This window comes from Pelophylax lessonae (assembly GCF_965119305.1).
Source record: "Pelophylax lessonae genome assembly, chromosome: 11".
Lineage (NCBI taxonomy): Eukaryota > Metazoa > Chordata > Amphibia > Anura > Ranidae > Pelophylax > Pelophylax lessonae.
This window is the reverse complement of record NC_138778.1, coordinates 170,786,751-170,811,054: the sequence shown is the minus strand read 5'-3', so window position 1 is coordinate 170,811,054 and position 24,304 is coordinate 170,786,751. Positions and strand designations below refer to the sequence as shown.

Genomic DNA, 24,304 nt, shown 5'->3' with positions numbered 1-24,304 from the left:
TAGAGTTCAGCTATGATCGAGAAATGGGGTAACATAGATTATTTGCAGAAAGATTTCCCAAAAACTGCTTCAATACTTCATAATTATCCACAAGGATGTATTACACATATTTCTTGAGTATGTACCTAGTGTGGGTGTGTACAGGTAGCTAGTTGTTCACACTAAGCAGGTGTAGTGTTCTGCAAAAGCTGTTTCAGTCTGTCGTATCCACATGAAGACATCTCAAAGCATCAGAACAATGTTCCCAGGAAGAAATCCCAGGAAAGGGCTGCTATGTGTCATCTCAATTCTCCTTGGATGTCTGGTGCTTGGCTATATTATGAGACAGTTCCTGGCTGGACCCTGCAATAAAATCCTAGTGCTCGAGGAAATGGTATGGAACCAGGAATCAGAAGTGGATGCAGCTCAGAAGAAAGCCAGGTAAGAGGAGTATAGAATAAAATGTATGTCAGGGACAGTTTGCTGGAAAGAGAAGATTGATCATAAACACTGTTATGGGGATGGAATATACATTTTAGTGCAAACACAATAAAATACTCAATTATTGGCAAAATATAAAAGATGCATTTGCTGCTAATAAATTGATTCCAAACATGACAAGCCATAAAGCTGCATGTGCAAAAAACTGTTACCCCAAATTCTCTTTAGGGCAATGTTTAAAAGCCTTTACCAGTTTAGAGTTAACTGATGGCCCTAAAATCATTGCTTTTACTGCAATTTATGCTTACATACTTGCGTGCCCTGTGTTGCGTATTTGCATTGTAGTGTGCACAAGGGCGAGGGCTTAAAGGCTTAAAAAGGGTTTCCTCTACCCCTTAATCAACAATAATATTTTCCCAAACCTTTTTAGGTAACTTTGGGTTCTCACTGTTAATCTATTGGGGTGTTTTCACTTTTCACACCGGCTGGGGATCTAGGGGGGGGGGGGGGTTGGGGACTCATAGGTAGATTTATGGAGGTTGCCATATATTGGTCCTCCTGGTACTTCCCTCCTTATTATTATAAATCACTTTTTTTTGGGGGGGGGGGGGGGGTTGACGGGGTAGACTATTGAATATAGTGAGGAGGAAGATTGGGAAAGGCATCCATGTGAGTGACGCCCCTGAAGTGAGGGGTCTAGTTTTGCAATTTATATATATATATATATATATATATGTGCATATGGTGGGGTAGTTGGAATAATTAAGTGTAAAGTGTTGCGCTGTAGGACTAATAATGTGCTAATAACAATAAATAATCATTAAATGTGAAACAGTGATAAAATCGAAATCCAATCTCTGGTTGATGAGAACATTAAATCATGGTGAATGTCTATGATGTGAATCAAATACATACAAGAATGAATCAATAAAATAAAATAGGTCAGATATAAAAACAACTACCATGCAAAATGGTCAGGAATAAAATGTGTCCTTCACCTTTTGACAAATATAAATAATTATTTGTGAATTAATACTGAAAGAGAACAGCTGCGCAATCTTCAGGTGATTTAGACTTGAATAAAAAATATTCTGTGCAATCAAACAGTGAATTCAACAAAGGATATGTGAGTCTTCAGTGCAAGCGACGCCTTTGTGATCACAGGCCGCTCACCTTACTGCTGTAAGGTAACAGCATTAAGATAAATCTTGGTTTGCTACTCCTTCATTCCCAGCACATCTAGGGTTAAAGATGTGTCTTCTACATTTCTCTTCCTTTCATTTCTGGTCCACTCCATATTATGTGGGCAAGAGAACAAAGCTCCATAGAGTGATAACGTTTCATCAATTTTATTTAAGAAATAGCAGCAGGGTACTCACTTTGTAAAAGAATATAAGTGTATTACATCCACGAGCGCCGAGCTTGTCTACACATCTCTTTCGGTATGCAGATGCCCTACGTGTTACGTCACAACACGTGACTACATCAGGGTTAGTTGGAATGTTTTTTTTGTTTTGTTTTGTTTTTTGTGCATTCAGGATTTTTCTTGTGCATTCACGTATTTCAGGAATACTATCTGTGTTTTTGATGGTTTTATCTCGTCATGTCTTTTTTTTCTTAAATCTAATAAAAAAGAGTTTAAACAACATAAAGTGTTTTACATAGTTACATAGGTACATAGTAGGTGAGGTTGAATAAAGACAATAGTCCATCCAGTTGAACCTGTGTAGATGTGTGTGGATGTATTAATGTCTCATACCCCTGAATGTTTCAATCCCTGAGATGTACGTCCAAGAGTCTTTTAAAAGTAGCCATACTCCCCGCAGTTACTACCATTTGTGGCAGGGAATTTCACAGTCTTGTAGCCCTTACAGTAAGGACCCCCCTGCGTAGCCTGAGGTTAAATCTCTTCTCCTCTAAACGCATTGTATGACCTCGTGTCCTCATGCATTCCTTGCGACTGAATAGTTTTTTTTCTATGCTCTGATCATCTTTGAGGTATTTGTAAATCGCTATCATGTCCCCTCTCACACGTCTCTTCTCCAGGGAGAATAAAGTAAGTGCTTATAAATGCTCTTCGTAATTAAGGTCCTCTAATCCCCTACTAGGTTTTGTTGCCCTTCTCTGTACTCTCTCAAGCTCCCATACATCCCTTCTGAGGACTGGCGACCAGAACTGTACGGAATACATGTGGTGATGAGTTTTATAAAGTGGTAGGATTATTGTTCTGTCTCTGGAATACATCCCCTTCCTTATGCATGCCAAAATTCTGCCGGCTTTGGCAGCTGCAGCTCGGCATTGCATGCTATTGCCAAATCTATCTTCCACCAAGACCCCTAGATATTTCTCCATTTTTGATTCCCCCAAACTTTCCCCCCCTAAAGTGTATTGTGCTTTTATGTTTTTAGTCCCCAAGTGCAAAACCTTACACTTCTACACATTAAACCTCATTTGCCATGTAGTTGCCCACTCTGTTATTTTGTTTAGGTCATTCTGTAAGATTTCTGCCTCACGACGTGAAGTTATTGCCCTGCTTAATTTTGTGTCATCTGCAAAAAGTGAGATTGAGCTAATGATCCCATCCTCAATGCTATTTATGAATTAATTAAACAAAATTGGTCCCAGAACTGAGCCTTGGGGGACCCCACTTACCACCCCAGACCAGTCCGAGTATGCATTGTTTATTACCACCCTTTGGACACGCCCCTTTAACCAGTTCTGTATCCAAGGGGAATCCTTGTGGTCGATGCCTGTCACCCTTAATTTATAAATCAAGCGTTTGTGGGGAACTGTATCAAACGCCTTAGCAAAATCCAGGTACACCACATCCACAGGTCTCCCACTGTCTAGCTCAAAACTAACCTCCTCGTAGAATGTTAACAGATTGGTTTGACAAGTACGCCCCTTTGTAAACCCGTGCTGATTACTGCTGATCATGTTGGTTTTTTTTTTTAGCAAACTCTTGGCTATAATCCCTTATCATCCCCTCCAGAAGTTTACATACGATTGATGTCAGGCTCACCGGCCTATAATTTCCCAGGACATACCTCTGCCCTTTTTTGAATATCGGTATCACGTTAGCTTTTTTCCAGTTACCTGGTACATTTCCTGTCAAAATACTGTCAGCAAAAATCAGGAACAGTGGTCTAAATATTACCTTACTGAGTTCTTTAAGTACTCTTGGATGTACGCCATCCGGGCCTGGTGATTTACTTGTGTTAATTTTATCTAGCCTTTCCCTTATTTCACCCTCTGTTAGCCATAGTGGCAAGTACAGTGAAGTACTGCTAACCAAACCGTTGTGGTTAATGTACCCCTCCTTTTCTTGTGTAAAGACTGAGGAAAAAAACAAAGCACAGTTGCTTTTTCAGTGTCCTCTGTAACCATCCTCCCATCATTGTTAATTATGTGTGCAACACATTCTGACCTTGTTTTTTTGCTGTTGATATATTTAAAGTATTTCTTAGGGTTCTTTTTACTATCCTCCGCTATTTGTCTCTCAAAGTTGATTTTAGCTATTTTGATTTCGGATTTACATTTCTTATTTAATTCCTTGTATAGCTGGAAAGCCGATAAGGTCCCCTCCGATTTATATTTCTTGAAGGCAATTTTTTTTTTCCTAAAAAGTTTTGCGTATGGAGATTTTTAGGTACCATAATTTAGCGCCGTTACATGGGCAGACCCAGTTTTAAAGCATGTTGTGTTTGGTATCTGTTTACTGCATTACATCATCTTTTATATTTTACCAAACAACTACATTAAAATTAATTCAAGTGTATTTTTTCCCAAAAATTTGGGTTTGAAAAATCACTGCACAAATATTGCGTGACATAAAAATATGCAACGTCCACCATTTTATTCTCTATAACCTCTGTTAAAAAATATACTGGATATAATGTTTGGATGTTTTAAGTAAGTTTCTAGGAAAAAAAAATATGTTTTTTATGTGTAGGAATGCCAGAATTGGCCAGCGGGAAAACTGCTGGGCACTTATTTGGTTCCTGCTCAACTGGTTAAGCTGGCCTATACACTATTAGATTTCTTCCTTTCAGCTTGGGGCTGAACATAAGAATAACAAGAATAACACATTCTTGGTATTGGTGTATGATCAAATCCTGCGTGTCAGGCTTTTCCATTATGACAACTGCTAGTGTCACTAATAGAAAAATGTTGAGATGTATACATAGCTAAACATCTACAGTATATGTATGTAAATCCAGTCCATAAAACCTCATATAGGTTTTAATATGTTAATATTTCAAAATTCAAAGACAGCTTTAATTCCATCACATTGCTTAGCCTTTTCTTGTAATGTCTCCATGGCTTACAACCTGCTAGTATCTGTTCAAGTTGGTAGTTGGCTATCAGCCCTTGTGACACAACATACTCATATTCCTAATGCCCCGTACACACGTTCCTATTATCGTACGACAAAACTCGCTTTCGACCTGGTCTCACGATAATCTGATCGTTGGTACACAGCTTTCGACAGCTGATCACGACAGTTGGTCCAACAAAATCCGAAGGGACAAACAGGAAAACTTCTGTCGTACGACATCTTCTCGAACGATAATCGTTTCGTCAGTACAGTATGCGTATGCTAAAAGTCGATCGACAAATACCATGCATGATCGGAAACAGTCAAATAATCCAGAAGGAGATGGGAGAAAGTAAACAATACCCAGCGAACATTCAACCCGAAAATTGTGTGTATGCTATCCCAATGTATCTCAACGTTTGATTGTTACTTATAATAAAATCAATAAATGTAAAGCCTGGCTGCTATTGTTCGTGCTTTGCACTATAATTAGTCACTGTGCAGGTTCATTTTTGTGGTAATGTATATTGCTTGCAAAACATGGGTCGAATGTCTTTCGTAAACACCGACCGAATGCAAAATCGTTCGAACATGTAATGTGTATTTTTACTTTATTTCCTAAACTTGTTTTGAAACTAACCCAAAAAAAAAGGAAACCTAGACGAACGTTCTGTTGCATGGAACGTGTGTTCGTACAATAATCTTGTACACCTACTATGATATATGGCCCGCACCTTTTCCCTCCTGGTGTGGGCAGAATGAAGACGGCGGAGATGGATGAGGACACACATGTGTCATGCGGCACAGACAGGGAGGAAAAGCAGTCTTCCAGGCCTAGGAGCAAAAAAAAAGGCATCAAACATGTCCTTTGATGAGATGGTGGAGATGGTGGACATCCTGATCTGCAAAGATTATGATGGGAGAATGGGATCGTACTCAAGGCCTAATGCCAGGAAAGATAAAATACTGGAGAAGGTGGTCCATGTTCTGCACCAGAAATTTGGGGTGAGGAGGACAAAGGACCAACTCCGCAAACGTTGGTCGGATCTCAAATTGAGAGAGGAGGATCAGTTTTCTAAGATAAAGAAACGTCTAAAGAAAAGTGAGTATAACTTAATTTGTGTTTATATCCATATTTTTCTGCACCATGTGCTATGTTGTATTTGATGCGTAGATCGTTCGTTCGTAACAAATAATCGTACGAGTATAGTGTGTGTAAAGTGTAATCTGTGTCTAATGTGTGGGCCTATTTTTAGAGTACACAGGGTAGTTGCACAGAAGGTAGGAGCTGGGAGAGCCAATTCAGGAACGCACTTTAATGCATCCACTTAGCATAGAGATACTTTACATACCCTGTGTGCTTTGATGTTTGTTCTTCATCTTTGAACAGGAGAGAAAAGAAAAAAAGCTCAGAAAGAACAGACTGACACAACTGGTGACACCAGCAGAGCAGCCAGACACAGAATCCAGAAGACCAGGAGGTGGTTTTGGATATGTTAAATGTTACAAGCACCGGTAAGCTGATAATACCACCAATGTTTGTTGATTTATGCATGCCACAGATACCATCCCTAGCATCCTTTTAATTTTATGTATTATGTTTTAGAAGGAGAAATGGCGATGGATGCCGGAGAGCATTTGTCAGGTTCCAGTGCACGGCTGTTTATCAACGAGCTTATAGCCTGCAAGGCAGAGATTGGTGAAATTGCTGAACGATGCCAAGTTGTGCTGACCAAAATTAATACCGTGATAGACATGTTGGGCAAAGTTTAATAAATGTGTTTGAGTGGTGGAAAGTGTACAGACCAGCACCTGTTGTGCTTACCACAAAAAAAAAAAAAAATATATAGTTTTTCAAATAAAACCCCTTTAAAACATACCAAAAAATATTTAAAAAAAATGAACACTGCTGGTTACAACGTTCTGTCTTTTATAAATTAAAGTTTTATCATTTGCATTTATGTGTGTGTTTGAATTTTTTTAATAAAGGTATAGCTAGTTACAAATTTTTCTTGTGTGACTAATTTTTCAGTGGAAGTTGCACTGATGAGGAACCACTGACAGGCATTATGGGCAATCACAGATATCCCTGTTGTTTCTAGTGGGCATCCCCAATGGATCTGCACTGACAATCAATGTGCTGATTATCAGTGAAGAAGTCACTGACACTTCAAAATAAAGATGTAGATATTACTAGATTACTACACAGGAGTTTATTTTGGAGAAAACATTAAATCAAAAATCATTCAGTAAAACACAGATGAAACAAATAACAAAATGAACCAATCTTCTAAATAATATATTGTACTTTATAATTGGGTATAGTGATATCCCTGGGCCCAAGATGGCTGTTGATGTTCAGGCTGCATGTATGGCCATTGAGCACTATGATGCATTGATCCATGACCGGTGTGTGGATTTGGGGGTGGATTGGGGTGTGGATTGGCCTGTTGCAATGGCCGTGATGGTGCTGGAGACTCGGTCATGCGTGTATGTTGACTTAATTCCCCTCTAATGCCTTTATGCATGGTCTCTAGCATCAAAGTTTCTGCATATTGCCGTTGTTCCTCCGGCATTCTGCGGAGCTTGTTGGCTGTGAGAATCCCAAAAGCATCAGCTTCATCTGGCTTTTTATCAAGAGCAGCACTTGCCTTGTTAAGAAAAGAGGACGTGGCATCCTCAATTTTCTTCCTCTTTTGAGGCCTAGGCACCGGTGGTATTGGAGTGCTCTCAGGCAGTGGCGGCCGGTCTATAGGAGGTGCAGGGGCGCCGCCCCCCCATCAGCATCTATCAGCATCTTCAAGGAAAAAAAAAAAATACCATTTAAAGCCCACTAGGGGCGCCGGACCTATTGAAGTCTATGAGGGGGTGGGGTTTGGCATCCCACGTGCTGCCAGGCAGAGGTGCCGATTGGCGGCCGTTGTGGGTGTCATCGGGGCGCAGAGCAATGTGCCCGAAACTCCCACTTCTACACTCCTAGTCCTGTGATTGGTCCAGACTCCAGCCTGGACCAATCATTCAGGACTCCCCCCTGACGTTGTCGTGGGGGTGGTGCGTGCGTCAGTCACTCTGACGCACTCACCTTCCCGGTTCCCGCCCGCCGTCAGGAGGAGCAGCCCCGAGACGTCTCAGCCAGGAGCAGGTAAGTGAAGAAGCCGCCCGCTACTTACAGTCTCCTCTGCCGCCGGCCAACACTGATCTTGGATCCCTCGAGGCCGCTGGTCACGGAGCTTCTAGGCAGCAGGTGACAGGTCCTTACAGCGCCATCGCCAGGCCACCGCGGCTTCTTCACTTACCTGCTCCCCCTCGCTGAGTCTGACAGCGGGCGGGAAGTGAGTCACTTTGATGGGGACATGCTGGTCACTGGCACTGCATTGATGGGGACATGCTGGTCACTGGCACTGCATTTATGGGGACATGCTGGTCACTGCATTGATGGGGACATGCTGGTCACTGCATTGATGGGGACATGCTGGTCACTGGCACTGCATTTATGGGGACATGCTGGTCACTGCATTGATGGGGACATGCTGGTCACTTGCACTGCATTTATGGGGACATGCTGGTCACTGCATTTATGGGGACATGCTGGTCACTGCATTTATGGGGACATGCTGGTCACTGGCACTGCATTGATGGGGACATGCTGGTCACTGCATTGATGGGGACATGCTGGTCACTGCATTGATGGGGGCATGCTGGTCACTGCATTGATGGGGGCATGCTGTAGTAACTCTGCATTGAATGGGGGCACCGCGCTGTAGTAACTCTGCATTGAAGGGGGGCACACTATACTTTGATTACTGAAGGCCCCTTTCACACTTTTGTGACCTCAAAGTCACGCAATCTTTTGCCGAGTTTTTTGCCACAAAGCAATGCCTATTAGATTTTTTCTGTTTGCGCCCCCCCCCCCCCAAAAAAAAAATTTTGAGCACCAGCCGCCACTGCTCTCAGGTATGATGGGAGTCGGCTCATTTATAATGTCCTCTGTTGTTTACTCTTCCTGTGTGTTTGTCTGTTAAATGAAAAAGGATTTTTAGTTTATTTGACAAATGCAGTTCATATTCACATTAAACCCCAAGCATCAATGTTACCTGCAAACAGCATGCATGGATTATTTGTTAGAACCACAATGAAAGCACACATAATTATTCATAAGGTACCTGTGTCTGGAGTATGTCCTCCCTGTCCTCAAACACCATTTCAGGAGACATAGCGTTTTCAACAGGTGCTGAGGTGGATGGTAGAGAAGGGGGGTTAGAAGACAGGGTACAAATTGATGTTCTGGCATCCACCTGTTCTGTGAGGAATCGCAGACTCTCAAAATACCAGAGTCTAGGAACATATATGTCATCAGTTCCTGCTCCAGATTTTTGAGTATCATTTATTTTATTGAGTTCACATTTGAAAACTGTATGCAGGTTAGCTATTTTAGAATCCTGACATAGCTAATGTCTGCAGACACACTAATGGTTTTGCATAGTTCCGCAAGTTTAGTGAGGGCCTCCTGCCTTTTATGTTTGTCTGAATATTCTTTCGATTTCATCTTCTATAAACATGGCATCTGCCTATACATCTCAATAAATTTGGGCAGGAATTCCGGCGACGTAAATTTGTCCCTCATGCTTCCTAAAAACAAAATAACAAGTTCAGCTATGTTTCATTTAAGCCTGATATAAAGGTACTCTCTAACAAATATTATCTAAATTTTGTGTCAGCTGAGTAAACACAAGGTCTCTTGCAAACATACCTAACTTGCAAACAGCGAACAATGACATGACATTTTTCTATTTTTGGGGTGAAAAAATAGTTCCTTTAGGTCAAGTTAATTTACCTTCTTTAGGTGACACAGGTCCGACAGGAATCCGAACGCTCTGTGAGAGACAACACGAGATGAAGATGTGTGTGTGACGTACAAGAACGTTCGTTGCGTTGCTCGTTACTTTATAGACTAGGCATGCGTCCATCGGCCCCGCCCCACCTCTCACGCAACTGTGTATAAATAGACGTATCTCACATAACACCGTCTTCCTGCAGCCTGTGTCCCCCAACAAAATGTCGTCTGTCTCCCCCATCATGCATTATGCATCATGCCTGTCTCACCCATCAAATAATTATATATATATATATATATATTAGGCCTGCTGAATATAATCGCCGAATCGATGCATCGCGATGCGACCCTTCGCGATTCTGCATCGATTCGGGGTGATTGAAAAATCGATTACTAATGACGTCAGTTCCGGGGGCGGGGACAGAAGTGACATGGCGGCGCTGGCCGGGCTTGTGGAACATGGAGCTCCTCCTTGCGGCGCGGTAGAGGAGAGCGGAGCTATCGGTGCTCTCTCTGGCCCCGGGATCAGGGTCGGCAAGGTGTCCGTGAGTGGTTCTTGCCGGGTCCGCCACGCTGCCCTGCCATCATTGATTTTTTTTACACCCAGAGATGATCATCATGTGCTCACTGACACTGCCTCGCCGGCCGGAGTCGCCGCCCGCCGCTCCCCCCTGCAGACAGTCCCGCTCAGCCTCCCGAGTCCTGCTGGCCAGTGAGATTATCTCTCTGCTGGCTGGGGGATGGACTGTGGAATTGGTGCGGCGGTGAGACTCCAGAGAAGAACTTTCTCTCTCATTCTGGAGGAGGGACTATGGAGAGTGGCACTGTGGCTGTGGACGGCCTGTGAGACCGCGCGCTCAGTCAGAGCAGACGAAGGAGCCGAGGCGAGCACACTGTGCACAGTGGAAGTCAGAGTCTGGTCACTGGAAGAATCGTGTTATTGCAGGCAGCTGGGGCGGCCCCACTGCTGGACCAGTGGAGAGAGAGAGGCCGGACTCGGACTGACCAGGGGACCAGAGACTGAGGGGAAGACACAACTTACACAAGGTACAGTAACAGAAGAAGTTTTTAAAGTTTTAACTTTGGGGGAGGGGGGGGCAGTAGGCCACCTCAGGAAGGCATGGGACCTGCTCTGGCCCTGGGGCATAGCCTGTTTTAAGGGTTCTTTATGGAGGAGGGGGCCTGGGGGGAGTGAGGGATCCACCCTGGGGGGGGGACTGGGCTGGGCCCTGGTCTGCTGCAGTGTTCTTCTAAGGGGGATCTATAATGGAGGGGGTCACTTGGGAGTCGGGACCCTGGCCTGCTCTAAGGGGGGTGGGGGTCTATGGGTTGGGACCAGTCACCAAACCAGGGGTCCCCCCCCACATCGATCCCCCTAGAGCAGGCCAGGACCACCAGGGTCCCCATATAAATCCCCTTAGAGCAGGCCAGGCCTGCTCTAAGGGGGGGTCTGTGGAAGGGGAACCCTGGCCTGCTCCAAGGGGGCTCTATTGGTAGGGGAATGGGATCTATGGGGGGACCTGCCTGCACTAAATGAGGATCTATGGGGGACCTGCCCTGGCCTGCACTAAAGGGGGATCTACGGGAGACCTGCCCTTGACTGCACTAAAGGGGATCTACGGGAGACCTGCCTGCACTAAAGGGCATCTATTCCATAGATCCCCCTTTAGAGCAGGGTCCCCATAGATCCCCCTTTATAGCTCAGTTCCCCTGGATCCCCTTTAGGGCAGGCCCAGGCTCCCCATAGATCCCCCTTTAGAGAAGGGTCCCCAAAGATCCCCCTTTAGAGCAGGGTCCCCATAGATCCCCCTTTAGAGCAGGGTCCCCATAGATCCCCCTTTAGAGCAGGGTCCCCATAGATCCCCCTTTAGAAAAGGGTCCCCATAGTAATCGTGATGCATCGCGGAATCGAATCGTATCGAATCGCGACCCTAATAATCGTAATCGCATCGAATCGGGAGGTAAGTGAAGATGCGCAGCCCTAATATATATATATATATATATATATATATATATATATATATATATATATATGTATTCCTAAGTTTATTTGGTGGGTTTGGAAATACTTTTATTTATATATATATATATATAAATTTATATATATATATATATATATATATATATATATAGATATATATATATATACACAAACATTTATTTTTTATAAAGCACCTTAACACGTTAGCAGCTGTGAGCCAATTACAGATGATAACATGATGTAAACAGAGCTAGTAATGGGCTTTTTTTATACAGCCAATTGTTGGATTATGTCAGAGGGACATCGGTCACAATGAGAACGGCAGCTGTCTGAGTGTTATCCCCAGTGTTATCAGTGCCCACCAGTGCCACCTATCAGTGCACCATCATCAATGCCCCATTATCAGTGCCGTCTATCTAGCCAGACGAATGAGGTAATCAGGGCTAACAAGAACTTTCCATGTTATTTTTAATACTAAATTTTGAACACACTCATGTAGCTAATATGGCTATTACTATATATGTTATGTGTATATAATCTGACTAGATTGGATATTGGTTAAAATAATCATTACAAATAAAACGTCTTAGACATTTAGTCAACACAAGAACTCAAATTTATTTATGTACAATATACAGTAAGATGGCTGTTTGAAAATTTAGGGATATTAGTGGCATAGTGGCCTTCAGATGTCATCCTGCCAGGAAATTGATCCTCTGCCAACAAAATAATCCATATAATCAAGACGACATTGATGCGCAGTTTGGTTAGGAAGTCTTGGATGTCCACTGTTGAGGGGGGTGAGTACTTCCATGTGTTCATGAAGGTCACCTTGAATACTGCTACCTGGCATTGTTGCAGACTTATCTGAGTCTCTTTCAAAGGGCAAAGATGCCATTTTTCCCTGCGAATTTCTACGAAGAAAATTGTGAAGGACACAACAACATAAAACAAGTGAATCTATTTTGTATAATGCAAGATTAATTGAGGTTAGGAAAATACGGAATCGATTGGCGAGGATGCCAAATGCATTCTCCACAACCCTGCGTGCCCGGGACAAACGATAATTTAAGATCCTCTGCTGTTTGGAGAGATTTCGCATGGGGAAAGGTTTCATAATGTGTTCATTGAGGGCAAACACTACATCTGCCACGAATACAAAGTTAAGCCCTTCAAAGGTTTCATTGCAGGATGGTAAGTTTAGTGTCCCTTCCAACAGACGTTTATAGAACTCCGTTTGATTTAGGATACTTCCATCCGAGTTACGCCCATTTTTCCCAATATCTAGGTACATAAACTCATAATTGCCACTAACTATGGCAAAAATAATTATACTAAAAAAACATTTATAATTATAAAAGAAAGACCCAGAATTTGCAAGTGGTACAATTCGGACATGTTTCCCATCAATGGCTCCACCACAATTAGGAAAATTCCACTGCTCTTGAAACACATGGGCAACTTCTTTCCACTGCTGTGGATTGGTGGGGAACTGTAAGAAAATAAACACACTATTACAAATAAGAATAAATAAAAAACAGAAACATAAAGCTGGAGATGGAGGACAACCGCACTGTACTTTAATATACTCTTGCTATAAAGTGGCAATAATAGCCTTGCAGGTCTCAGGGATTATTTGACCCAGTGCTTGGGGAGAGATACCTGTTGAGAATTTTAAGTCCTGCAGACTTCTCCCTGTCGCCAAGTAGCGTAACATAGCTATTAGCCGTTGTTCAGGGCTAATAGCTTCCCGCATTGGTGTGTCCTTTTTTTGAATGCATGGTGTGACAACTTGCAGCAATTTCTTGAAATACTCATCATTCATCCTGAGAAAGTTCCTATAATCATCAGGATTATTCTCTTTCAACTCTTTGAGAAGAGTCATGTGAGAATACTTTTCTCGGTCACGTAGCCATTGTTTGGACCATGTCCTCCTTTTTTGTTTCGTCTTTTGAAGCAAATTCTGGATAGCAACTATCCCCAAGATGGCAATTGGAAATGCCTGGTCCTCCATTATTTGTATAACGTTATACACTAGCACTCGAACGACCGAATGAACACGACGAATCTTGGCTTGTATAGCTCTACACTAAGGCGTATACCATACGATCGGAAATAGTCAAGTGACATTGCACGACGCAGGGGCCAGACGTATATACATCACTTCCGATACGTAGCTATGAAAAATACACTTGGTCAGTGAATCGTACGAAGAAAGTCGGATGGTTTGTACGCAGAGTTGCTTTCGATTTTAGTAACATGCAACAATTACGAAACTTTAGTCGTACGATTATCGGAACGTGTGTACGGGGCATAATAGACACAAAAGCAAAACAGACCTGCACAGCCATACTTCCTATTTCCTCAAATAATACTGCGGGCCGGTATGTCTGCGTGAGTTGACACTGGAAGTGGCATCTCAACCGATCACTACTGATGCAACATGTTTCCCAGCTGGCGCCAACCACACACCCAGTGAATGACAGCCAGTGAGCCAATCAGGAGATGGAGGGGGCGGGCCCAAAGCCACAGCTCTGTGTGTAAATAGACACAGAGTGAATAAACACAGGAAAATGTCACGCTGTGGGAGCAGCAACCACCGAACTGTACAGCGCCAGTTTTTAACTATATTTGTAAGTGCAATATATTTATTTGATTTATAAATTCTCAAAAATGTATTTCACTATGGCGAGCTTTATTTCCTTTGGTGAATGAGGGGAGATACAGCCAGCAATATATTCCAGCAGCCCCTGCAGTGAGATATAGAACCCGCGTTGGATTACTAGGATTGAAGGAAACAGCATCTGTGTTTAAGGCCCCTTTCACACTGTCCGTCCGTCGGACGGACTCAGTTTATCTCAGCGGGGGATCGATCCGCTGATCCCCCGCTAAGCAGGAGGATGACAGCTGTTCTCCGCGCTGTGTGGAGTGTAGCTGTCAGTTTCCCATACATCTCTATGGGGGATCGGATGGGAACGGACCGTCTGTCTGTTCTCATCTGATCCCATCCGATCCGATCCGCTGGATGGATGGAAAATAGGGTTTCCATCTGTCCAGATTTGACGGATCGGATGTCAGCGGACATGTCTCCGCTGACATCCGATGGCCCATAGGGATGTATGGGAGGACCGTTCAGATCCGCCAAAAAAACGGACAGGCGAATCTGAACGGTCTGCCTGTGTGAAAGGGGCCTAAGGATTTTTATACACAGGGTCCCAGTGAGTACTTAGGGGGAGCACCAGCACCTTGTATGGAGTGGAGCACTGGAGCACCTTTCAGCACAGCCACTTTATGAATTGTGTGCACCAAATTGAAGGACATTTGTTTTGTCATACGTGTCTAATGCATTGATACTGGAGGACATTTATTGATTTATTTATTGATTATTCACGCAAGTTCAAGCATTGTTTGCACCCAGCACTTTATTTATGTATTTATTACACTTGTGGTATTTATTTGAACATTTATTGATTTATATATATTGAAAGGTGCAGCACTGACTCACAAACTTCCACTTTCAAAGGCACAGACACCTTATTAGTCAGCAGCAGCCACCACTTTACTCATATTTGCAGATCCATAAGCGCTAGGACCTTCCTTTCTATCTGTACACATGAGGTGACATTTTTATTTTTGTTTTTTAAGTATATAACATTTATTGTGCTCACTTAAATATTGTAATAAAACAAGCTGTTTTAGCTTGGTTCAGTAATAATCTCTCACACTTTTCAATACAGCATATACAACCTATGCACAAATCACATAACTTATATTGTTGTTAGACTCACAAGTGCTGGAGAAAGAATCGGCCAATTACACATTTTTGGCTTGTGGATGACTGAATGTAAAAAAAGAATAATGTGCACCAACAAATGTGCATCGATATGTGTGAGTGGACCCTCCATCTATAATGTAGATGTGCCTTGGGGTGACATTTAGAATGAATTACAAAGCGAGTATACTGTACCTCAAGTTGTGGTGTGCCGCTGTCAAGTTTCCTTATAACACATGCATTTGTCCTAGAAGGAGGCTTAAAGGATAATTGTACTTTTAGTACAGTTATCTTTTAAATGACCCTTCTAGTACTCCCCCCCCCCCCCAAAGTCTTATGTCTATGTGTCCTTGCTTATCTGGGAACTTCTCTAATGGTCCCCTGGGAGCCACACAGCCAAATGGACCTTCTTCTTTTGAGCATGTCTTTATAAAGACCCTTTTTCTTTTGGGCACATAAGGAGAGCCCTTTTGCCTTCGAGCATATACAGAAGACTCTCCATTCTTTCCTATGGAAAGGTTGTCTATATCTGCATGAGTCCCAACATACTTCCTTGTCCTGCTACTGGAAGTTCATTCTGTTGTACCCTCATCATGTACTTAGGCTGAGAAACCTGATCTCTCACTTTCTAGGTGGTTTTACCCATTAACAGAGAACCACACTGACATCTCTCCAGGTAGACGCACAGCAAACAACTGCCTCATTTCGAGGGACTGAGGGGCTGTTCTTCTTTCTGAATCAATTCCTTCTGTCCCTCCTTTCTCCTAAGTTGGTCTGATAGACATCATTATAAATGCTCTAGTTAAACACCAAAAGTGTTGCAGTACACTAAACCTTTCACCCAACCCCTAAATTACTGCATCTGATAGTTTGAAAAACCAGTATAAAGAAAAACTGGAAAAATTATTTGTATTTGTAATAATAATTGGTGGTCTGTGTAATTATGGGAATGAAAATGGTTTATCCCTTGCCTAGATACTTTTTATCTATTAAAAGGTATTCCTCTTCTCAGAAAGTTGAGAAATCTATAGGAATCTTAAGTACCCTGAAGAGGGAGATGATGAAATAAAAAAACACGCAAACTGTGTGCTGTATCAGAAAACAAATCTGAAATATGTTCTTTGTTTTACAGTTTGATAACAATCAGGTGAGTTTGCTTGGAATTTAGGTGAAGAACCACCTATGTATAACGTAATCTGATAATGTTTTTTTGTGCAGTCCTTAAAGTGGTAGTAAAGTCTAAGCATTTTTTTTACCTTAATGCATTAATGCATTCTCTGTATTAGGGTAAAAAAAAAATGCCCCACAACCTGTTCTACCCCCCTCTGTCCCTAAACACTTACCTGGCTAAATGTCACAGCTTCAGCGCTATCTGCGGCCCCAGCACCACTTTACTAATTTCTAGCTATCACAGGACAAACTTAAGGGCAGGGGAACCATAGGCTCCTGTTGCCAACAGTCAAACTCAAAAGGGAGTGGAGGTGTGGCTTACCAGCTCATGGGTGCCTCCTTAGCACTCGGCTTGCTAAAGGAGACACCAGTAAGAAGGAGGAGCTTACAGCTTCAAGGGGGACTTCCAGAAGAGGGGGAAATGGTCTTTCTGTGCAATATTTTTGCACAGAGCAGGTATGTACAATATACACTGTTCAAAAAAAAAAATAATGGAACACATCAGATCTCAATAGGGAAAAATCTCATGCTGGATATCTATACTGATATGGACTGGGTAATGTGTTAGGATCGAAAGCATGCCACATTGTTTGATGGAAATAAAAATTATCAACCTACAGAGGGCTGAATTCAAAGACACCCAAAAATCAAAGTGAAAAAATTATGCAGCAAGCTAGTCCATTTCGCGGAAATTTCATTGCAGCAACTCAGAATGGTACTTAGTAGTTTGTATGGCCCCCGTGTGATTGTATGCATGCCTGACAACATCAGGACATGCTCCTATTGAGACAACGGATGGGGTGCTGGGGTATTTCCTCCCAGATCTGGACGAGGGCATTACTGAGCTCTGAACAGACTCTGAACAGACTGAGGTGCAACCTGGCGGCATCGGATGGACCAAAACATAATGTCCCAGAGGTGTTCTATTGGATTTAGGTCAGGTGAGCGTGGGGGCCATTCAATGGTATCAATTTTTTTCATCCTCCAGGAACTGGCTGCATACTCTCACAACATGAGGCCGGGCATGGTCATGCACCAGGAGGAACCCAGAACTCACTGCACCTGCGTAGGGTCTGACAATAGATGCAAGGATTTCATGCTGATACCTAATGGCAGTCAGGGTGCCATTGTGCATCCTGTAGAGGTCTGTGCGTCACTTCATGGATTTGCCTCCCCAGACTATCACTGATCCACCACCAAACTGCTCATGCTGAACGACGTTGCAGGCAGCTCAATGTTCTCCACAGGATCTCCAGACCCTTTCACGTCTGTAACTTGTATTGAGGGTGAACCTGCTCTCATCTGTGAAAAGCACAGGACGCCAGCAGCAGACCTGCCAATTCTGGTGTTCAATGGCAAATGCCAATCAAGCTACAGTGCTGGGCAGTGAGCACAGGGCCCACTAGAGGACATCGGGCCCTCAGGCCACCCTCATGAAGTCTGTTGCTGATGATTTGGTCAGAGACTATCACACCAGTGGCCTGCTGGAGGTAATTTTGTAGGGCTCTGGCAGTGCTCATCCTGTTCTTCCTTGCACAAAGGAGCAGATACTGGTCCTGCTGATGGGTTAATGACCTTCTATGGTCCTGTCCAGCTCTCCTAGAGTAACTGCCTGTCTCCTTCAATCTCCTCCATGCTCTTGAGACTGTGCTGGGAGACACAGCAAACCTTCTGGCAATGGCACGTATTGATGTGCTATCCTGGAGGAGTTGGACTGCCTGTGTAACCTCTTTAGGGTCCAGGTATTGCCTCATGCTACCAGTAGTAACGCTAACCCTAGCCAAGTGCAAAACTAGTCAAAAACAGTCAGAAAAGATTAGCAGGGAAAAAAACTGTCATTGGCCTCCACCTGTAAAATCATTCCTGTTTTGGATGTTGTCTCATTGTTGCCCATCTAGTGCACCTGTTGTTAATTTTATTAAAACCAAAGCAACTGAAACTGATTACCTACCCCCTATGCTACTTAACTGACCAGATCAATATACCAGGAGTTTAACTGACTTGGTGCTATGCTCTGATTAAAAAGTGTTTCTTTATTTAAGTTTTAGGCCGGTGTAAAAAATGCTGTAAATGAAGAATGCTTTAAGAAATAGAAGTGAAGATAGTTCAATTTGATCAATTAATAAAATGGAAAGTAACTTAGAGGAGAAATCCAAATAAATTTTTGGCGAGACCCCCTTTTACCTTCAAAACTGCATTCATTCTTGAAGGTACACTTGTACACAGTCTTTGAAGGAAGATAGATTGTTTCAAACATCTTGGAAAAGTAACCACAGATCTTCTGTGGATGTATGCCTCAAATCCTTCTGTCTCTTCATGTAATGCCAGGCAGACTCGATTATGTTGAGATCAGGGCTCTGTGGCGGGCAAATCATCACTTCCAGGCCTTGTTTTTTTTACACTGAAGATAGTTCTTAATGACATTGGCTGTATGTTTAAAGTTATTGTCCTGCTGCAGAATAAATTTGGGGCCAATCACATGCCTCTCTGATGGTATGCCATGATGGATACGTATCTGTCTGTATTTCTCAGCATTGAGGACACATTGATCCTGAACAAATCTCCAACTTAATTTTCAGAAAAACCAAACCCCAAACTTGCAAGAAAACTCCACCAAGCTTCACTGTTGCCTGCAGACACTCATTATTGGACCGCTCTCCAGCCCTACGCCAACAAACTGCCCCTTGCTCCAGCCAAATATTTCACATATTGACTCCTCAATTAGGAGCACCTACTGCGATTTTTCAGCACCCCAATTCCTATATTTTCATGCATAGGACCTGGAAACAAGGTTAAGCGACTTAACTGTGCACAAAAACATAGGAACTGTTGCTTGCAGAGAGATAGAGTCCTTCCCTGCAGCATGCTGGCAAGGACAGGTTTTTGAACTCAGGATGTGGCTGACTTCTAATGAAAATAAGCTGTAGGACTTTGTGCATCTTTGTTATGCACTTTGGATGTATTTTGCAGATTTAAACTGAAAGTTTGATGGGCTTTAATCTCAACAATGAGGATATTTTTCATAAAACTTGTGTGTGTAATTTATGTATGCAACCTGTTGGCAAGATATGAAATGTAAAGCCCAAAAGGTTCTATTGTAGTACAGATAGAGTTGAAAAAAAAAAAATAATAAAGTGCTGCTTATCGAGCATACATAAGCATAACATGACAAAGGCCTGACAATAAGCAATTTATAGCTGCTCGAAAAGCTTTTTCGAGACCAAAATCAAGTTTAGTAATAAAATCTTTTGGCTCAGAACTTGCATTCTATCACTTTGGTTCTCTCTAGACTCAGGCAGCCCCACCTTAATTTGACAATTGTCTTCATATGGGCTATGAGTAACATTTGACAAGGGTGGTTGGCTAGGAAACCCTTCCACTCTTTACTTGCCAGACTCCAGAGCACAAACAACAAAGAGATCCTGTGCTGCCTAACAGATTGTCTCCTCTTGAGTTGTTTTCTGATTAAACACCAGCATCTGGCAGCAAATACACCCTGCCCTAAACTACTTCTAAGGAAAGTAACAATACATGCAAAATGATTAAATAGTGCTGCAAAATTAGAATAAATAACTAACTAATAATCAGTGAAAAAAAAATATATATATAGAAATCTCAATAAAATGATAAAGCGTGTGTAGATGAAACAAATAATATCAATAAAAATATATATACTAAAACAATCACGAAAATGATAAAGGACCAATAAAATGTGTGAGAAAAAAAAAAAAATTATAAACACTAAGATAAAATCCAGGGGGACCCTGATGAAGACACGTGGTCCCTTGTGTCGTCACGCGTAGGGGAGGGGCAAGGACGGATGGAACGCTTCGCCATTCCGCTGGCGAGACTGTCGGACTGCCAAACACAAGAAGAAGTACACAGCTGCGGCGTCTCCCACTACACCACCATGGTATTTCTTCGGTTGACTGACTGTATTTCATGGCTTTTTAAAGGTGCATAGGTGCACCCATACATGTGAGTGCGATATCTTAGTTTTATTTGAATAAAACGTTTTTAAGGATTTCAGCACTATTGCAAGTTTTTTCTATCTGCATATCACGCTGGATGACGAGTTAAAATGCACTGACCTGATAAGTGTTATTGAGGTGGAACCATCCAGACGGGCTTTCTCTGAGATCCCCTACATTTATGCTCTATTGTATCTGCATTGAGGTGAGCACCCACTCACAAGGGGGTGCACAGTTGTTGCTGATCTGTGACACTCTGGTCACTCACCCTTTTGGGAAGCACTGGCCACATTCAGGTGGTCTGAGCACTTATAGAAGATAATAGTTTAATCACCAATTATCACTGGGACTGTCATACTGGATTTATTTATTTTACAGCACTTTGCACTTTGCCAATCATGGATTTACACCTTATTTACTATACTATTTGATCACTGGGACTTTGATATTGGACTTTCAAGTTTGCACTTTGCATCACTTTGCTCTTTTGCACATATTTTGGATTTTATGTTTATAATTTATTGTTTTTTCTCACACATTTTATTGGTCCTTTATCATTTTCGTGATTGTTTTAGTATATATATATTTTTATTGCTATTATTTGTTTCATCTACACACGCTTTATCATTTTATTGAGATTTCTATATATATATTTTTTTCACTGATTATTACTTACCGTATTTTCCGGCGTATAAGACGACTGAGCGTATAAGACGACCCCCCTATTACATGATCTACCGGTAATACTTATACTTAGGTTACCTTGGAGATATTATACTCGGCGTATAAGACGACCCCCCATTTTTGGGGGATTTTTTTGAGGTTCAAAAGTAGTCTTATATGCCAGAAAATACAGTAGTTATTTATTCTAATTGCGCAGCACTATTTAATCATTTAGAATTTCACACTGTTATGAGAAGTGAGGTGCTTGTAGCAATTTATCATCTTATTTAGGGAGGTTGCTCGCGGGATTTCTTGTCTGATGAACAATACATGCAGTTTATCAAATCTTTCAATAAAGACGAAAGTGAACAGTGGTTTCCCTTACACTGGAAAAATCCATCCTGACTAGTTTAACTTGAGACTTTTTACTTCCCAATGGCTTGGTGAAAAATCTGGAAAGGTTTCCATTTGAATTAAATGTATTGGAGTCAACAGGTAAAGACAAATAAAGATGGTTCTTAGATTTTAAGGGTTAAAGAAGCCCCTTTTAATTATCCTGGACCTGTTCTTATGCCAAAACCTGAATACTGGTATCCGAGAACATAACATTAGATATTGAGGAACAAAGGAACCCAAATCCTAACCTTTCATCCAGGAGCACTCTTATTGATTAAAAATGTGCATATATTAATATTTTGCATTGGAGCCTATTCCTCCGGCTGCAGGTCCATACCGAGATACACCGAGACCTTTGATTAGAGGGCTCAAGGAAAGATCAATGGACTACAAGTATAGTGACGTCACCATACTTGTGCTCCATGGAGTTCTCTGATTCCCTCTGCTGCAGTGGCCAATGGGACTTATAGTTTCTCAGATTGACAAATCTTTAAAAATGCATGACACAGCTGTGCAAGAAAAGCCACCCCAAATTTAAAAAAATACAGGTGTCTGCAGGGAAAAGAAACTTGGTGTCAGAGCAATAATATTAAGCCCATTATTCACAGTTGGGGGTTATCAAAGTTTGTCGCCATCTTGGGGGTGTGTTTTTAAGGCTTTATATGTTGGGTATCTGCTTTCTTGGTATAACTTAATTTTTTTTATATATTTTACCAAAACTTAGGTGAAATATTGTGCTAATATTGTGTAACATAAAACATTTTTAACTTTCATTGTTTTATTCTTCAGGGTCTCTGTTTCCAGAAAACATATAATGCCGTGGGGGTTTTAACTAATCTTCAGACCTAAAATTATTATTTTTTATACACGTATCCAAAAAACATAAAAAGACCCTAGCCTTTTGATAATCTATGGCTAAATTAAAGATAGCCCTTTTGAGAATCCATGGCTAGATTAAAGATACCCCCCTTTATGGGGGGGGGGTGACAATTTTAAAAGGTCGCTGTGATCTCAAGAGATCACGCTATAATACAAGCAGAGCTAAACTGTATCTGAGCACCACAAACAGAAGATGCAATCTATTTCATTTTAATATTCAAAGCAAACCCACTCATCTGTCCATGTCTCCATGCTTTATTTTGTTGAGAAATCATTTTGAAAAACATCCTCCTAGCAATTCTAGCTGTGGCCATCTTGAGGATAGATGATTTATGTAGCATTTACTTCCTAGAATCCATCTGCCCTTAGCTCAGGCATGCAGGGGAGAGGGCATGCTTAGCTGAGAAAGCCCCTCCTTCTTTCCTCTGGGGATGTTTGACTTCATTTTGGGCTACGCTAAATACCATAAAGCAACTGAAGAAATAAAAAAAAAAAGTTTAAAACAAAGTAAATATAATATACCTTCCTATTTATTTACATATGCTGGTAGCATAAGGATTACAAATTGTTAATGTTGATTGAGAGAAATTAGTTCCACTTTAAGGCAACGATCATTACTCTAAAATAAATACATGGAAGGATTGAGAGAGTTTCGTTCCACTTTAATTTTATTGCAATCACATAAAGGAGAAAAGGCATTTTTACTGTGACCGGTTCTCTTTAATTTGTAACACATCCATCCAGCACCGCACCCTTTAGCTTCCTTTGTGAGGAGTGCATTGCTAACGGTGACAACTTCCTCAACCAGTAGAAAAAAAAGACAGCACTCTAGCCAGAGTAATGGATTTCAGAAACCTAAAGTGATAAAATTAATGTTGCTTCCAGGTTCTTATTAGCTAGTGGAGACCAGCAAATGCATGTCAACATCCGCCACCTGCTGCATGTGTATGTTATTTGTTGTATGAATGTTAGGCCTCTTTCACACGGTCCGCCTCCGTAGGCGGATCCGTGTTGCTCAGCGGGGATCGATCCGCGATCCCCGCTGAGCCGGCGGATGACAGCTCCGTCTCCGCTTGTAGAGCGGAGAGGGAGGTGTCTCAGCCCCCGCTGCTCTCTATGGGGGATCGGATGAGAGCGGACCGCCTGTCCGCTCTCATCCGATCTGATCCGATCCGATCCCTGAACGGATGGAAAAATAGGGTTTCCATCCGTCCAGATTTCACGGACAGGATCGGATACGGATGGCAGCGGGTGTCAGCGGAGATGTCTCCGCTAACATTCGCTGCCCCATAGAGCTGCATGGAGGATCCGATCAGATCCGCCTAAAAAACTGACAGGCGGATCTGATCGGATCGCCCGTGTGAAAGGGCCCTTATTGTATCAAAGTCTGATGTAGCTATTTTATCATTTATTTATTTTGTTGTTCACACTTCTTTTGTTTACAGTTTTCTCCTCTAGCAAGGAGAAAAATATAGATTGTATCTTTTTCATTCAAGAGGAGAGAAAAAACACAGGGGCGGGTTGTACAGTGACTGATTAGAGGCTATTACTATGATCAGGTGATTGGGAACCAGGCCTCCCATTATGAGACCCAGGGTTCTCTGTGCCAGCCTAGTCTCTGTTCTAGGAGTACGCTGGGCAGAGTTCTCTCAGCCCAAACCCAAGAGCACATACTGTATACACTATATTGTCAAAAGTATTGGGACACCTTCCTTTACACGCACATGAACTTTAATGGCATCCAAGTCTTGGTCTGTAGGGTTCAGTATTGAGTTGGCTCACCCTTTGCAGCTATAACAGCTTCAACTCTTCTGGGAAGGCTGCCCACAAGGTTTAGTAGTGTGTCTATGGGAATGTTTGACCATTCTTCCAGAAACACATCTCATGCAGGTGAAAAACA

The 24,304-nt window shown here is 42.2% G+C and overlaps 1 protein-coding gene across 1 annotated transcript in view; it reads left to right on the top strand.

Moving 5' to 3' along the window:
* Nucleotides 1-345: 345 nt before the first annotated feature.
* Nucleotides 346-24,304, top strand: part of LOC309566676 (beta-1,4 N-acetylgalactosaminyltransferase 2-like) — a gene marked incomplete at its 3' end in the record, with an annotated part of 194,633 nt that continues 170,674 nt past the window's right edge. The window contains exon 1 of the mRNA XM_082271931.1: nt 346-420. Coding sequence (XP_082128057.1) covers nt 371-420 — 50 coding nt within the window. The 5' untranslated portion in view covers nt 346-370. The remainder of the gene's footprint in view (nt 421-24,304) is intronic.